This window comes from Alexandromys fortis, unplaced genomic scaffold, assembly GCF_014885135.2.
Source record: "Alexandromys fortis isolate MF-2015 unplaced genomic scaffold, M_Fortis_MF-2015_v1.1 scaffold_18, whole genome shotgun sequence".
Classification (NCBI taxonomy): Eukaryota; Metazoa; Chordata; class Mammalia; order Rodentia; family Cricetidae; genus Alexandromys; species Alexandromys fortis.
In genome coordinates, this window is record NW_026067897.1 from 3,515,389 (window position 1) to 3,533,678 (window position 18,290).

Here is an 18,290-nt window from a genome sequence, read left to right on the forward strand (position 1 = left end):
TCCTAGTGTAGAAGACTGATTGGTTCTCTACATTCTAAGCTATAACCAATGCATGAGAATGAATATATATATTAATGTAGGCATATTAATATGTATATTTATATATATAGTTAAAGGAATAACATGGGTTTCAGAAACAAGTTAGACACTCCATACCATGTATGACAAATGCACAGAAAGAAGTGTGAACATGCTGGCAACAGATGAATAGGTCTGCCTCAGTGGATGCTCCCTGAATCTGTGCATAGCCGCAACCTGCTGAGAGCCAGAGACTCAGAAGAAGGGAAATGGACCTTTCTGAAGAAGGCGACCCAGACTAAGCTATCCTTTCCAATAGAGGACCTGAATATCCTTCTAGACGTGACTGCTTTGACCTCACAAACATCCTCTCATCACGCATGGATAAACCACTCATGTTAGAAACATACGCTGTAGCTGAAAAGACACTAGGCATGCTCCATGAAGGATTGACTTCCCGGGCTAGGGTCCCTGAGCTTCAGCTTTGGCACACTGTGAAGATAAGGGAGACAGAATACAGACTTCTTTTTAAGCATTTTTATTACACAGTAAAGAATACAACAATACCTGAATCATACTTTAAAGATTCACAGGTTGACAGACCATACATTACAGTCCAACTAAGGAAAAAATAAAAAGGATAAACAAGAAACCACAGTTGAGACATAGTAGACGTCAAAGCTCAAGAGTGCCGACAAAAGCATGATGCCTAGCCCCGCCCCCAGTGTTAGTCTACCGTTAACTTGTGGTACATGTCTGAATTAAGTATTGCACAACAACTTTAATTTTTCACAATAATGTCGCAGAACCCAAAATAATTAAAATAAAATTACTTCAAATCTGCATTTCAACAGTCTCCAATTTTTTTTTTCTGTCCCTTGAGGAACTCGGACAACATGGAGTCGCTTTCTTTCCCTAAGTATTCCAGATATAGGCATGCTTTGCATAAGTAAACCAGCCTTGAAATTTTTAAATCCCCAAGACATGCACCTACACATTAAAAAAAAAGAAATTAAGAAACAAATTAAAAAGACAGGTGGCCCTGTCACACACAGTCTCATGACAGAGAAAAAGAGAAAGAGAAAAAAGAGAGAGATCAGAGATAGAGGACGCCCTATTCCTATCAGCGACCACCATTCAATTCTATCCAATGAAGATAACTTTTTGTAATGTGTAATACCTACAAATTAATACTCTCACATAGCCTGAATATAAGTGACAAGCAAGAAAGGAAAGGAACAAAAGTCTTCTTTTCTTTCTCTTTTTTTTTTTTTAGGTTTATGAGGTCTGCATTGTTACCAAGAAGTGATATGGTTTGCAGCTGTATGAGCTTAACTTTTGGTATCCTGGTTCTTTTGTGCCCATTTGGTTTGACTAGACCAGTTTTTGTTAGCTACTGGTGCAATATACATGCTGTCAGAGGTAGAGTGAAACTTTTTGCCACTGAGGAGAATGTAGCAAAACAGGAGGAGAGGAAGAGGAAGAGGGGAGGAGGAAGAGGAATTAGAGATAGAGCTCAGAGTTAGGGATTTTTTTTTTTTGTTTTCACTCAGGGTGCCCTGAATTAAAAAGGAATGAGACGTACTGTACTAATCCTTATTTTACACACTAGTGTTAAGAATAACAGTGCTGTCCCACATACATCACAGCTTCTCAAGCTCAAGACGTGTGGGTATGACATACCTCATTTGTGGGATTCTTTAACCCTTCGTAGCCTAGAACATAGAATAGCTCTAAGAAAGGACTGTCCAGTGTCACAAGCAGACTAGAAAGCAGAGTGAGGTCAAAGGATTCTGGGAGCACCATGGTAAGACAGAACCCGTTCAGAGCCTCCTGTGTGCTTCTCACTTCACTTTAGCAGGTGTGCTGGCAGATGGACTTCCAACATGCAGAGAGATAGATGCATTGATTTGCTCATCAGAACTTCCTGAACTAAAAGGCCATTCAAAACAAAAAAGAACACAACACCACCTGAACAGAATGAAAACCGACTGGTATATGAAAGTACAGGGGAAATGTTATAAGAAAATCTTAAATTGGCAAGACATAAAGCAAACCCATGAGGATCACCTCTTATGCAGATAACTTAAAAGCCACTGAAAACTGTATCCAAGGGCTACATCAACCCCCCTCCCACAAGCAAATGGATTGTACTCGATTTGTAAAGAAATGCTTGGTGTGTGTGTATGTGGAGTGGTGTCTTCCCAGCCTTGTCAACTTTGGTTGTCTACACAGCCTGCAGCTCTGCCGACTCTTAAAGCACACAACCACATTCTGGGCTATTGGGTTTCAAAACTAACATGTAGTTCCGGTCTGGACCCTGGACAACGAAGGGTTAATGGATTCACACTGAACATGGCTAACCTGCTGATCATTTGGAAAGTATTTCTGGTGCTTTTCAGAAGTCCTGGTTTTGGTCCATCAGATCAGTCTTTGGCTGACTTCCCGATACTGTATAAGCTGGCACCCAGCAGGGTTAAAGCTGTCCGTCTACACCTCAGCATTTGGAGCTCTGATGATTTCATTTTTTTTTTGTAAAATTAGAAATACTTAAACAACCTTACAGCAATATGCATGCACTGTCCTTTTTTAAAAAGTAGGATATCTTGTTATTTTATTTTTTTTTAAAAAAAGTCCCTAATAATTTTTTTTCATAAAAAATAAAGAAAAAAAAAGGAAAGAAAAATTCCACTACTACTCTATGCTACAGCTAAAACTGGTGAAATGGCTCTAGCATATTTAAAAAGTTTTGTTTGAAAAAAAAAGAGCATGCCCAGGGAGTCATCGTGACAGTGCAGAATACATTTATGTACACCCCTCTTACAAAACACCCATATGCTAGCATTCCATGAAGCATGCTGGTTTCCGGAAAAAAACCCTATAAGAGAGTGAGTTAGCAGCTCCAAAAGATAGCTTCTTCTTTTCTTTTCTTTTTTCTTTTCTTGAGGACAACCAAAAAAGTTTTTTTTTTCCTTTTCTTTTTTTTTAACTACTAGAGAAATATCACTAATACATACAGATATAAAAGCAGCATAGAAAGATACAGGTTTCTCACCAACTAGGAATAAGGAGACTAAATGTGGGCATATGGATAAACTACAACGCATCCTCACATTTGGCCAACACATTTACAAGAAGAACACCATTGGGAACCTCACAGGACAGAAGTGTTTAACACCAAGAGAACTACTAGATTTTAATTAAAAACCAAACAGGGTGGGGTTGAAAAATTTTGGAAAGGGGGCTGGAGCTGGAGCCACCATCTTTTTTTAAAAAAACAAAAACTAGTTTTCAATATAAAATGAATGAGCTGGAATAGACCCAATGTCTTACTCTGTGGAACCTTGCAAAAGTGAAGAAATGTTGAAGGGTTATTTAGGGCAGCTGGCTGAGCTGGAAGCTGCCAGAACGCTAATTAACTGCAGGCTGTCTCTTAAGTGTGTGTGTGTGTGTGTGTGTGTGTGTGCGCGCGTGTGTAAAGGAGCCTTTGTATTATGGCATTTTTTTTCTTGCTGCTGTGGTCATACATCCCACTGGAAATCATCTTTCATTTTTCATTCTGTTGACCTGGATATTATTATTTTGCTTCAGAAACAGGAAAAAAAAAAACCGAACATCTGTGTCTCCTTCCAATCTGCTGCACATCTGCACGTTTTGTAGCGGGTCTTCAAAGTTCAGTTAGCAACCCACAGACGCCATTCATCTTCTTGTTAAAATGTCTAGTGCTGTATCCAACACTCGTGCCCTTGAGGGATCGCCTTTTTTTTCTTTCCATTATTGTATATAAAGAACACTGTGACTTTTAATATTAGCATTTTTGCTTTCAACAGCAATGAACAATCTCTTGGTTTGCTGCTTGGTAAAGCATTGGTTAATGAGGTCATCTAGTTTAAAATCCCAGCTACTTGGAAATAACAGGGAGGAGGTCAAATCTAGCATTTCACGTTATATTCTTTCCTTTTTTCAGTTCTCTAAAAAGATATCTTTGTTATCCACAGTAAGTCATTACGACCCGTTACTGGCCCTCTGTGTTTTACTACCGCCTCAAAAGATACAGTTAGGTTCTCTCTTGCTGAAAGTACTGAAATAAGATAGATAGTTCATCTATAAACAAACAAACAAACAGAAAAACAGCTTTGAGCATCTGAGGATGAGGAATTGCTTTCGTGTTGGTTGCGGTGTCTTTCCTCTGACAGTCCGAGCTTAGGTCTAGCGAGGCGTTGTCTCTATGGTGGAGGGTGTTCCCGGGGTGGTCGACCTGGGCGTGGCTGCTGGTGGTGTGTCCATTGGGCTCCCAGCCCCACTGCTGGGTGTGACTGAGGAGCTGCCTGCAGGCGTGTCTCCCTGCTGTGGGGCCTGCAGGGTCTGTCCACAGATGTGGTGGTGCTTCTCCCAGTCTTTATGCTGGCAAAAGGAGCCACAGTACCGGGCGGTGTTACAGCCACTGCAGGTCTCGCTTGCTTTCCGGCCACAGTTCCAGCAACTCTAAAGAAGGAGGAGAGACACCAGGTGAATGTTTCATTGGTGGGAAAATCTAGTAAACCTGGGAGCTGTTGCTGTGCCTACAGCTTCAAGAACTACAGACACAAAATGGACAATTCTGAAGGCTTCAGCGCTGGTGTAACCTCCCCTGGGCTGAACTTCCAATTGCGCCACAGCGCAACCCTCTCTTTCCTCTCCAGCCTGCTTCCTTCTCCTGGCCTGTAACTCTGGCATCCAGAAGCTTGAAGCTGAGAGGAGGAAGTGTGGGCAGCAGTGTTGGCCAGTGCTCTGTTCCTCAACAAGGGGCCACAGCTCCAGGCAAGCCACATTCATGGGAGGGCACCGGGTCAAAAAGCCCTACCCCTGGCTGATGTGGGCTGTTCTGGATGGGCTATCTGGTTCTTTTGGCTGATGTCCTGGCCCCTGCAGCTGCTCTGGATGGGCTAGCTGGTTCCTACCAGGGCTTTGGCTAATGGCCACTCGTCGTTTTGTTCACGTTACTGCTAGCTCTCCATTCTATCAGGAGAGACCCGTCATGCTCCCGACTCAGTCTTCACTGCTAGCACACAGACCACATGTCAAGCTCTCCTAGCTCTTCTTCATGTGTGCTGCCCTGGTCACCCAGGTGCTCGCGTGTTAACCTGCACTTCCAGGCTAAGGGAAACATTTCCAGTATCCCCTAAGGAGGTACTGAATTTTCTCAATTCAGGCTCAGTTGTCTCATTTTTTTCTGTCAGCAATGGCTACTGCATTGACGAAAATGGCTGAGGATCCATCGTTTATCAGAAAAACGCCTTCTTCCTGGATTTGGCTATTTCCATATGTAGTAAATTATCCATGCTATACTAATGCTAACCTCCACTTCCCAACTTTTGTTCTTCTCGCACCAATTGTGGAATGGCTAGGTACACATCCAGTACTCTGGGGAAAGGCTTTCTCCTTCTGGATACTAACATGGACCCCAAAGGAACTAGAGGACCACAATACTGGACTTATTGAACATGAGAGGAAGGGTTCTGTTCCCTGTCCCATCCCAGCCTGGACGGGATATGGCAGAGCAGTAGTGGGCTCTCTGGAGAGTTAGCTCTTTCCACAGAATCCATTCAGTAACCCTAACAACCAAACACAAGGTTAATCTTAGAATACCACTCTTTACCTCAGCAACTGGAAGGGAATCATCTCTGAAACAAATCTATGATAAATGCTTCTTAGCCTGACAGGGAGGAGATGCTCAAAAATAAATAAATAAATAAATAAATAAATAAATAAATAAATAAATAAATAAATAAATAAAAAAAAAAATAAATAAATAAAACAAAAAAAAAACCTTGTGAAATGAACACATGAGTTGATGCCTAATTTAGTCTTGAAAGGTAAGAAATCCTAAGACTGGGTGAATAACAGTTCTACTTGGATACAGCGTTTCCCAGCTGGCAGAGCTCCCCTGTGACTCAGAGAAGTTGGAGCTGTGCATCGGGAGGAGGAACCCCTGAAAAACCAGCTGCCAGCTTCAGGTGGCAAGACAGAGAAACGCAGAAATGAGGCGACCTCTGAGATTGCCAGGCTAAGATAAACAGCTCGTGAACCAGACAGAGCACAGACGTCCTAGAGACTGGAGGCCACCCGTGTGGGGCAAAGGCAAAGGGGTGGGGACCAACTGTGACGATTCTCTCAGAGATGCTTCCAGCAGGAGGGACAGCACCTGAGAAAGCCATACCGAAATGTTCATCTCATGAGTAAAACATGTTTCTAGCTCCTGGGGAAGACTAATTCCACTGTGAAGTGCTCTGTCAGGTGGCCGTAGCATTACTCCACTGAGTTTCCTGTGCCCTGGTTCTGTTTTGCAGTGCCCGGGATGAAACCAGGGTCTTCCACACACTAACCAGGTGTTCTCCCACTCCGCTACATCCTCAGCTTTTGTCAATGGTTTCGATTAGTTTCTGGCAAAACTTTTTGTTGTTGTTGTTGTTCTGATATAGGGTTTCTCTGTAGCTTTGGAGCCTATAACCTGTCCTGGAACTAGCTCTTGTACACTAGGCTGCCCTTGAACTCACAGAGATCTGCCTGTCTCTGCCTCTTGAATGCTGGGTTAATAAAGGCATGGGCCACCAATACCCAGCTGCAAAACAGATTTTTAGCAATAATCTAATAATACAAACAGTTGACAGTTGTGATTACATCGCAATTAAATCACATTTTAAAGTAATTACCGAGATACTGTATGGTTCCTAACTGTGTTCTCTGTATTTATAGGGCTCATTATGTTGGGGGTATGTCTAGAGATGGCTCATGAGTCTATTAAAAACACTGGAATGTAAAAAAAAAAAAGCTGGAATGTCAGACTATTTCCCTGACAAGCAAAGCTTTATTCCACTGTGAAGAATATATAGGGATTTTCAGAAATTACATTAACTGCTAACAAGGGGATCCTGAAGACTCTCAAGGGTCAGAGGCTAAGAATTTCAAGAACTCCAGTTCTAAGCCTACAGAAAAGACTAAGGAGATGGCTCAGTGGATAAAAGCGTGCTCTGTGTAAGTCTGATGACCTGAGTTCCATCCAGGAACATGTGAACAGACAGATGTTGTAGTGTGGCCAGGCACACAAGTGCTGGCTACCCAGGAGGATGCACCACAGCCCCAGAAATGAGAGGGACTCTGCTTCAATGTGGTGGAAGATGAGACCCCACTCTTTCGTGCTGTTCTCTGATCTACAACACACACACACACTCACACAAACACACACATACACACGTTGGAAAAAGTTCTGCTCTGTGTCTTAAATCCTTATTCCTTCAGAAATTCCAGTACTAGGGGAAAAAAAATCACAAATCACAATCTATAATCTCAGTCTACAAAGTTAGTTGATAGGGGACTATTGCTAGTAAAGCAAATCTTCAAGGAACAGTCAGTACCTACAATTTAACTTCTTTTTCTAGTTCAATTAAATGAAGATGAAATGTCTCCAGGAGCCAGGTGTGATAGGTCCCTCCTCTTAACTCCATCAGGAGGCTGAGGCTACGCGTGGGCTACTTTAATGGGATCTCAAAGAGCCATTCTCCAAAGAACACAAAAGGAAAAGAAAATCTCAAAATAGGCACCAACTCTGACCATGGCCACAAGAGGAAGCCTTCCTCTCCCAAGCTGAACTTCACTGCAGTGCGTGGACGTTTTTTCCATGAAATTGTCAATAAATGTGGGCCCGGCCCAGCTTGCGAAGCTCGAGGGGCCACACTCTGTGCTCGTAGTGAAGTTTACTTCTGTGGGGTTTAGCTTTCAGGAGATTGCCAGCTGGGTCCTGGAACCCACTCATCAAATAAGCGATATTCCTAAATTACATCAGAAAATCCCAATTAGGGAACAGAGACCCAAATCCAAAACAACATTTTAAGGAAATTAAACATATAATCTGAGTCAAGTGGCGTCTTTAGGAAATACCCCGGTGTGAGTTCTATCGTGTTTTGGCAGAGGCACATTTTGGCAGGCTCCAGGGTGGTAACTGCCCAGTGCTCAATGGCTCCCTCAGATTGAAATCAGATGTACGCAACATTCTCAATTTAAACTGATTAAACACACAGACTAAACCAGGTAATTACAAATGCATGTGCTGGGGAGGGGAACAAGGAGACAGAATGGGGACTTCTTTATTTTTTAAAGTGTTTGCAAAGATGGGAACAATTTTACAAATATAAAAAAAAAAGCCATGGAATTGAGCCAAATGCAGAAACAGATGTTTCGGATAGTGGAGCTGCTGAGAGCCCAGGCCTCTTGCCGTAGTCCTTCCTGGTTCTGGTCCAAGAGCTGAAGGCCCTGAGCAGTTTCTCTCCAGCTCCACTCTAAAGTCCTTTCTTCCCATTCAGAGGAGCAACAAAGAGCAGCTGAATGATCTTTCAGGATTAAAATTTTTAAAAACTTGCATATTTTATTGCCCTTCACACTGCATTCCAATGAGTATATAGGAAAATTTAATGCATGCACAAGTAAAAAAAAAAGAAGAAAGAAAGAAAGAAAGGAGGAAAGAGAAAGAGAGAGAGAGAAAGAAAAAAGAAAGGAAAAGAAAAGAAAAACTCCCACGTGGACACTTTATTAAAACCCCATCAGAAACCTTAAAAGGCCAATTGTATCATTTCTCTTGGATAACTGTACTCAATTTCCTGTTTGCGTCTATGCCTAGGCAGCTGATGCCTGACCAGCAGTTCTGACCATGAACCTCTCATCTGGAAATGGAGGAAGCCTGTGTGGTAGCTTGGCTGAGAGATATTTCCCATATCCCGGGGCATCCGAACCTTCAGCCCCCATTGGTGGTGCTGTTTGTGGAGGTGTAGGAGGTGTGGTCTTGCTGGGGAAGTAAGGCACTGGTGGTGGAGTGGGAGGAGTCTACTCTACTCCCAGTTGACTTCCTCTGCTTCATGCCTGCAGTTGAGGATGTGAGCTCTCAGCTTCCTGGTCACGAGCCGTGCCTCCCGCCACGATAGACTTCTATCCCTCTGAAACCATAAGCTAAAATAATTGCTTTTGCCCATGCCAAGTTGCCCTGGGATACAGGTGAAGAATCAAGGCCGGACATAAAGTTCCTCTTTGCAGAATACATTAAACACACTGTTATATACAGATATATAGCAAGGATAGATGGAAGATTCTGGATGCCAGAAGTTTATAGCAAAGGTCCTATACTTTTTCTCTATCAGAAATCCCCTTTGTCCCTTGGGGCAGGAGAACTAGTTCCTTTATCTTGTCATTTAGATATACAGAGAATAATCTGACTGTCCTAGCAGCAAAATGCACCCTTCTAGTCTTCACTGTTGAAAATTATTTTTCTGGGAGACAAAGGCTTTCTGCCCAATGACTGTCTTTTTCACTAGGTCTTTTCTGTAACTGGTGCTCAAGACACTGAAATAAAATCGTTCTAACTACAATCCACAAAAGCAAAGGCTCCTCTACTGATTCTATAAAAACAAAACTTTACCAAGCAACCTGCTGACCTGAACCCACAAGGAGATCACATGCTAGACCCCCACATTGCATTTGACCTTTAAAAGCCATGCTCAGGGGTATTTTGCAGTCCAGGATCCTGAGGCCTTAAGAGTTTTTTAACTTTTGCATTAAAAGATTTCTTCCAAGTTACAAAGAGAAGAAACTAGATAGCCAAGGTGTAAGACCTCCCTAATCCCCAGCTGGCATTTAGACTGTCAATCAAACACTCTTTGCAAAAAGCCCCCCTCTGCCCAAGTAAGACCTTTTCTTAGGTCCCACTGTGGCGCCACTGGTTAGAAGAGAACATCGTTCCCTACGGTGGGTGCAGGCTGGATCATGAGCCAGCGAAGACAAGATATCATGGTAGGTAACCCAAATGGCACAGGCTTCAGAGTCAGGGCAGCCTGGGTTTCATTTTCAGTGCCACTGTCGAGTGGTATTAAAGCCACAGGCAAATGGCTTTAGCTCTTGGAGCAAATACAGGAGCTGCAGTGTGGCTCATAGTCATGGCAGGGATGAGCACAGAGCCTGAGGGTCTGCGTGCACAGAGGGGGTCACCCCACCTCTTAGCACTGGCTGCAATGAAGATGGGGGTTTAGTTCCTGCTCTGGATGCAGTGCCTCTGCACTACTAGATCTGAAAGCTTGCACATCCTCCACGTTAACTGCCTTCGCCCACAGGCATTGAGAGCTAATTGAGAGCTACAGGGAGAGAGCCTCCTTAGTGCCGGGCAGCCTTTCCTCCATCCTCTCAGACTCTCGCTTGCTGAAGTCGCTGCTGATTTTGGTTTCCAAGATGCTTCTGCTTCTTCTACTGTGACTTCCTCTTTATTCCCTTGGGGTGTTTGAAAGCAGGGGCTGGCATAAAGAACTGTCCTGTTCTTCCCAATCTAGTGTCCACAGTCAGCCACAAACCAATGACTCCAACCTGCTTCCAGAGCTCCCACTGCCTCCCCAGGCAATACTCCCCGACTGTGGACTTCCTGGGTTGCCTTGTCCAGCACGGATCTCATGATTTTGTTTTATTTGATTTATATTTTATTTTGTCGTTTTTTTTTTTTTTTTAAAAGACTTTTGGGTTCTACTCTTAGGTTCTTCTAGTTACAAGAACAGTTGATTATGCAGCCAGGTGAGCATGATGTTCAAGTGTGGTTGCAATGTAATTTACTATCCTAACAAGCACATTTGAGAGTAGTGTGGGACGCTCTAAAGTACCTGAGCATGGCAGCTCCATACTATGCATCCATGTACTCAACTAACACCATGTTCAACAATGGAGAATCCTAATTTTAACACTGGATAAAGTGAACCTCATAAGCTTCTATTCTTTTTATTATTTCCATTGTAAAGACTTGTCTATCCAGCTAGACTTAATAATTCACTAGAGCTTTTAAAATGTGTTAACTAGTATTGTTTATATGCACAGCACAAAATACCCAAGCGTAGGCTACCTGTTCTATTGTTTCCCCAAACACCATGGATAGATCAAATCTAGTACATATTTTTGTTTTGTCTTTTTTCTCTTTGTTATTATTGTTTTTCAAACATAGCACCATGTAGCTCATGCTGGCTCCAAACTTACTACTTAGTGAAGGATGACCTTGAACTTCCTGCCTCTAATTCTAGAGTGCTGAGATTAAGGCAAGCATCATCAGTCTGGGTTTGATGAGTTGCTAAAGATCAAACACAGAGCTCCGGCCCCATAGGTAAGAGCCCTATCCACTTAGCTACTTGCCCAGTCCTTCAGCAAGGTTTTAAATGTGGTTCATATCTGGTCTTCGGATGTATGAAGAGGACCCCGTGTGAAAATTCATCTCCTGAGTTTCAGCCAGCCTATCTAAAATTACTGCTCACCCCCAGCCCCCACCACCACTACAACCATCTTCCTTATCTTGACCCCAAACAGAGACAGCCCCTCCTTTTAGTTTCCAGGAATCCCTTGCCTCATCTCAGCCTGAGTGTCCCCTCTAAGAACTCACCAGCCATGTCATCTATAAACTGCCCCCACCTTGCCGTTTCTTCCCTGCAGGGACATTACTATGGCCTAAGGAAAGAGCAGCAGTCACAACGGTCAGTCTACCTGATTATCCTTCCACAACAGAAGCTTTCATCTTTGAGGTTCACCATAATTCAATTACTTAGCTCTCTTGGTGAACTGCAGTCAATGTGAGAAGAAGACTGTGGGATTCTCAGGGCCAGCACTATCCCTAATACATAAAAAAGCTCAATAATTTAATATAAACATAAATAAATAAGACAAGTGGTGGTGGTGCACACCTTTAATCCCAGCACTTCAGAGGCAGAGGCAGGTGGATCTCTGTGAGTTCAAGACCAGTCTGGTCTATAAGAGCTAGTTCCAGGAGAGCCAGAGTTGTTACACAGAGAAACCCTGTATCAAAAAAACAAAAACAAATAAACAACGAAAGAATAAATAAATAAATGGGGAGCGTTAAGTAGTGCATGTGTTCCTGCGTGTGTGCTACTTCCCTTCAGAGTCAAACAAAGAAGGCCTATTAATTTGTGAGATTTAAAAAAAAAATCAACAAACAACTGTTAAACTTAATAATAATGTATAAATTTTTTCAACCAGCTTCTACCATACCAGACTTCTTATTTTTACTTTTAAAATATCATAAATTATCTAAAACTCATTGTTACTTGCACCTTATTTGCGGTCAAATGGTTAATGTTCAAGAAAATTCAAAGCATCAGAAATAGGTGAGAATTATGAGTTGTAAGGAATCTGTCGTGAGATAGGCTGGACCTCACATTTCCGGCAGATTCCCTATTTAATGGGCCAATCAACAAGAGAACCAGACTGGGCGTGTCCTAGCCTGAGGAAACCAGAGCCCTCTAGGTTGTTGGAGGAATCCTGGGAAGGACTAGGCCTCAACGTTGAGGTCCATTTAATACACTGTGTTTGTAATGCCGAGACCACTGTCACCATCATGGTTTTTTTCCACATGGTTTTATAGGAAAGACACAACATGTAGAGAAACTGAAGGAATCTCACACGCGACTGCCTGGCTGGAAGCATATGAACTCATTTCCTTCCTAGGCATTAAGAAGTCAGCCCTCGACAAACACTCTAAAAAGGCACATCAGGCCTAAAATGCTTGTGTGAAAATAAAAATGCATACAGGATGATAAGTGTTCCTTATGACATCACCAACTTGCATACACCCTCTTCAGTAGACATTCATGAACTTTCAAAAAAAAAAACCACAGAAACAAAACAAAGTCCTTATTATTCTTAATGGCGTGATGCCAGGAAAGCTGAATTTCTGTCTAGTTTAATACAACAATAGAAAAGTCAGCCTATAAAGGAAGATAAACTTCCCTCTGCCCCTCTCTTCCTGAAAAACTTCTAAATGTTGGAAATCAATTCCTTTTGTCCCCCTGTTATTCATCTGCTACACATTAAATAAAAACTCTGGGCACTGAGTGATTCCCGCAGGTTCTTTCATCTGTAGAAAAGCCTGCTACAAATTAAATCCTTACCCTCCCTCCCAAAGTATAGACACGTATTGTCGTGGGGCATTGATTTATCAGCCTGTGCCTCCGCTAGCTCAGCTTTGTGAGACGAGCTAATGGCAGCTTTTTATCTGGAGTTATTTCGGAGTTGAAGATTGTGTGCTATATTAATTAACGTGGAACAATTCTATGCTGTTGAGAGTCTATGGGCTATATGTTTTAAACATTCTGCCACATTTTAGCTGTTTACTCACCAGTTCCTTGGGTCATTAGGCCCTGAGTGAGTGCATGTGTGTGGCTGTGGATGTGTAGAAATAACTATACTGGAATAACACTCAATAATATTACACAGAAAGCAATGTCATGGTAGGACTGCACAATGGTTAATGATAGATCACATGAAAGCAAAGATCATACTTAAGATCTTTTAGAAATATTTAAATCATGCACACATTACTTTAGCATTGGGCTTTAGGATTCATTATCAAAGTAATTTTAAGTACAACTTTGGAGAAGATACGTATTTCACATGAGGAGCTGGGGAGACAGCTCAGTTAGAAAAGTACTTTCCACACAAGTAAGGACCAGAGCTTGAACCCCCAGAACCCATGTAAACCCTGTCCAGGGCAGTGCACACGCTTATAATCATAGCACCTCACTGTGCAGATTGGGCATGGAGTGGGAGACTCCCCCTTACAAGTCCATAAACTGAAATCTGTACAGATGCAAATAAAGAGACCCTGCATAAAACAAGGAAGCAGGAAGAGACTAGCAGCTAAGGTTATTTTCTGACTGAAGTTTATTTGCCATGGCGTGCGCTGTGTGCACGTGTGCACACACACACATCCACATCCACAGTTACACACGCACCAAACACACAGATCAAAAGAAAACTTCCTCGGTGTTTTGTTTACCAAATACATCACAACACCTTGGTCTGAGAACTTTTCTTCCAACTGGTTAATGAGTAACTAAGCTTACATCTGCCTTAAGTCAGCCCATCAATGCCTAGATTTTCCCCGTGATCTGTCCAATCCTTGGTAGGGGCGCCCCCGAAAGACCTTACCTCGCTGGAGTCTTCTTGCTGGTTGATGACCGCCAGAGCGTCCTCTGCTGCCTGCCGCTTGGCCTCAGCCACCGTACGTTCCATCTTGGCCCGCTCTGTGGTAATCATGTCGTGGGCTTTCCTCTCAGCCTCAGACACAGCCTTCTGCAGCTCCGTCATTGCCTGTCGCTTCACCTCGTTCACAGCCTCCTCTGTGATGTAAGGCCAGACCAAAGGACAGAACATCCCTGGGTTAGCCCAGCACTAGAGACAGCCATCCCTTCTTAACAGAATTTCACAGAACAGACCTAGCTCTCGTCCACAAGCCGGGACAGTTCTGCCCATCTAAAGATCAATCCAAACACTTAAACTCATTTAGAAAATCAAAAGTGAGAATTTTTCTTTGGCATGACCTTCTTGGCAATATTTTTAATGCATACATCTTTCCTTAACTTTTCTCCCACCATAGTGCTTCCAGAGACGATTCTAGAGCACGTAGAGAGGCAAGAATGTCCACACAGAACTTGTAAAGATCAGCCAGATACACAAGGAACCAGTTTTCTAGACTGACATCATGGTGAATGCCTGTAACCACAATATTCAGGACTTCAAGACCAGCCTGGGCTATAGGGTAGGGTCCAGCCTGGACTACAAAGTAGGATCCAGCCTGGGCTAAAGGGTAAGGTGGCACAGTTTTCCTTTTCTTGTCCTTTCTTGAATAATACAGATATGTGCTTCTACAGAGTAAATGATCCAGATTTTTACAAAGAACCTTGTCATTTCTAAGTTTCTGGCTGCTCTCTGTCTACTTCAAATATATCCAGTAGTTTGGGACAACCAACTGTTGCATTGGACAAACAAAACCGAGTCACACCACAAGCCACACAGCCGGGCCTGACAGCAAACCTACAAGGTGTCCAATTATCTGTTTGGCTGCAGTCAAGATGCAAAGAGTCAACCACTGTAAGGCAGAAGATTGACACCTAAAACAAGTACTTCCCACTTTTAAAATATTAACTGTTCTAATTAACAAGGTAAAAATACCCTCCTCCTGAATTAGTTTATCTAATTTTCATCTTTATTCAACACAAAATGACAATGATTAATTGAAAATTTAATAAGCAGTAATTATTAACTTGGCAAACCTACTACCAATTAACACTCTATTAAAACTAATTATGACATGTTTCATTCAAGTGTTTGCACTTAATTGTTTCACCCACTTAAAAAGCACCTTAATTAAATGTTCTGTTTAATTAAAAATATACATTCCCAATAAAAATGTTTTACTGTAGATTGGGAGTGTAGGAGCTGCAAGTCCTCTCAGGGTTCTTCAAGCCTTGCAGTTGATTCTACAGTGCGTGACCTACAGGCCACCAGAAGGCCCCTCCTGCCATCCTTCCTAAAGGACTTTCCTTAAATTACTTGTCTGGCTAAGTTGCCTACACTCTACTCGAAAAGAGAGATCCAGATAGAAAATATTAACTAAGCCATGCTAATCCTCTGTTAGCTCCTGCAAGGTAAACCCTGGAAATCTGGATAGAATCAGAGCATTGTACACAGCTCATGGCCCCTTCTTTACCAAGAGGCAAAAGCTGCCTTGATTAGCCTATCATAACTGACTCAGGGCTCCGGGGAAGTGCTGCCCTTCGAACTATACAGCCAGGGTCTAATTTAGTTTGAATATTCAAGGTGAATTAAAATTCTATCTAAGTTGTAATACAGGACAATAATTTTTGCTTAGGATCAAAGCTGTAGCTTGACTAATTGTATATGCAAATAAGGCAATTTATATTTAAATTATGCATTCCTATTCTAATCCCACAGGCAAGTACAGATCAGCAAAGAGAATTGGTAGGACATTTGCAAGGTGCTTGAATATTTATTACCAACAGCAAGCATTCTCTGATCCTTTGAAAAGAAATATACTGAAGAAAAACATTCACTCACAATTTTGGAACTACTTTTATGTTTGATTTTTTTTTTCCCCTCCAGTTTTATAAGGATCCGGTGTAACTTTTGAGCTCCTTTGTTATCTTGCACTGAAAAATACGACTTTTAGAGAAAGTGGATGTGGCCTTCAATGTTTGTTAGGATTTGTAATTTTTTTTAAAAAAAATGTGAATTAAATGTCGTTAAGCTATCATTGGAGCAATATACAGAATTTACATAGGGTCTCCCCCCTCTGTGTGGTGTGTGTGTGTGTGTGTGTGTGTGTGTGTGTCCAGAGGGAAAGGCAAAAGTGGGAAAGGGAGAATGAAGACAATATACACAAATGTCATAAAATGAGGAGTGGATAAAAGCAGAAAGAAATTGTGATTACTTTTTTTGGAAATATTTTATGAAAATTTAAAATCATTTCAAACTAAAATGACATAAGAACTGGAAAAGATTTGAAAGTATTTGCTTTTGTGATTACAGTGTCCTGTAGACAATGCATTGATAGTACCACACACACAGTAGCTTGAGCGCTGTGCCCAGCCAGGACTGTTCACACATCGCTCACTCTGCCTAAGTCAGCTTTGGCCATGAAAATAATACTTAGCACTTCTGTGGCAAAGGCACACTTACAAGTTGCTCTTAAAGAAACAGGAAGGCAGGTTTGTTTATTGGTTTAGGGCTTTTGCTGTTGATGTGTGTTTCTTTGTTTGCTTTGGTCTTGTGAGTCAGGGTCTCATCCTCTAGCATAGGGTGGCTCCGTCTTGCATCTCCCTGACAGTTTTCCCATCACTGGGATTACAGGTGTGAACTATTATGCATGGGTCTGGCTTTTGTTCCTCTGCTGACAGAGGTACATTTCAGAGTCTTTCCACAGTCTAAGAAGCTGAGCGTAGATGGCCCGTTTTACCTTTGGTGTTCTCGGATACTGGACAGTTTGACACACACTGGCAACTCTGAACCCTTGACCTGCACTGGAAACTCTACACCTGCTTTCGAAGAAGTCTGTCCAGGAAAATATTACAAGCACTTCAATGGAACTGTCTAGATAAATCTGCCATCCACACCTTAAGTTTTAACATCCATCTATAGAAAGGTAGTCCGCACTGTTCTGGCATGGCGGGTGGCGCCAAAATGAGAAGAGGAAGAGCATCTGCATCACAACAGAACAATGTCTTAGAAAGAAGACAGAGTAGAGATGAATGATTCATGGAGAAATAATCTACACTCTCCCCGCAAAGTTCACTCCCTCTTCTGCATTGCACGGGAACAACGGAAACAACACCTTTCTCTCGACTTCTCAGCCCATGAACCTAAACTATATCAAGACTGGGTGCAGAGACACAAAAGCAACTGAAGAAGCAGTCATGATGGACTCAGTAGACTCCCACATATCAAGTAAGAAAACCGAAGAAAAGAGCACAACTTTGATGAACTGCAAAATGCAAACCGCACTACTGAATCGGCCGGCAACTGCTTGCTCTACACCTTGCTGTTCATGCTGGCTTTCTAGAAAGGGTGGTGGATTCAAGAAAAAACTGCTCCTGCTTATCAGCGACACAATGCAAATGAGCAGGCAGCGCAAAAGAAATCTGGATTACACAAGTCCTCACAGTCAATTTTCTGTAGGAATTATCAAGAATTTAACCTAAATACAGGTAACTACGGGGAACAGAGAAAGACATTTTTCATCCTTTTCTTGTCCATAATGACAATTCTCTGTACCTCTTATTGGAATAGCAAGCCTTGGAAGCTTAAAGGGGGTTTTAAAAGTGAAAAGGAAAGGAATGGGAAGACGCAACAACTTCTTGGGGTTGGACGGCACTTCAGTCCTTCAGTTAGTAACAATCTGGGAGAACACTGAGACCGTTAGTACAAGTGGGTCCAAGCTAGGAAGAAGGAAAGCTGCACTCGCAATTCATCTGCTTTGTCGACAGGACCCGGGGAGAGCCTCCTAGCTCTTCACCTCAGCTACGAAACTTAAAAATTCTATCAGATTTGGGAAGGTTGCTATCACTCTTAGATAAAATACGTGGCTAACGTGCACGTGATCACATATTCAGCAGGTGATAAAGAATTCCAAATAACTGAATTCAGTCAAAACCTAAACAGAAACCTTCTGCAGAAAGACAGGAATAAGAGCGACAGAGACTCTCTGAGACTCAGCACGCCAGTTCTGCGCCCCTGTGATGGGTGGCTGGAACTGGCCATGGTCCTCAGTTTTGTACCACCAAGAGAAGCTGTCTCACCCGCTGAAATTTAAGCAGCTCAAAGCCACAGCCATCACTTGTGACTTCCTCAGCTCATGAGCCAGACTTCTCTTTTATCTTCTGGGTTTTTTTTTTTTTTTTTTTTTTTTTTTT

General features: G+C 42.3%; 1 protein-coding gene across 9 annotated transcripts in view; it reads right to left on the bottom strand.

Moving 5' to 3' along the window:
* Nucleotides 1-540: 540 nt before the first annotated feature.
* The window catches only part of Runx1t1 (RUNX1 partner transcriptional co-repressor 1), a 159,427-nt gene continuing 141,677 nt past the window's right edge, over nucleotides 541-18,290 (bottom strand). For all 9 annotated transcript variants that reach the window (XM_050166426.1, XM_050166435.1, XM_050166417.1 and 6 more), the window contains 2 exons: nucleotides 14,011-14,201; nucleotides 541-4,503 (listed from right to left, as the gene is read on the bottom strand). In XM_050166426.1, the coding sequence (XP_050022383.1) occupies nucleotides 4,228-4,503; nucleotides 14,011-14,201 (467 nt within the window). In that variant the 3' untranslated portion in view covers nucleotides 541-4,227. The remainder of the gene's footprint in view (nucleotides 4,504-14,010; nucleotides 14,202-18,290) is intronic.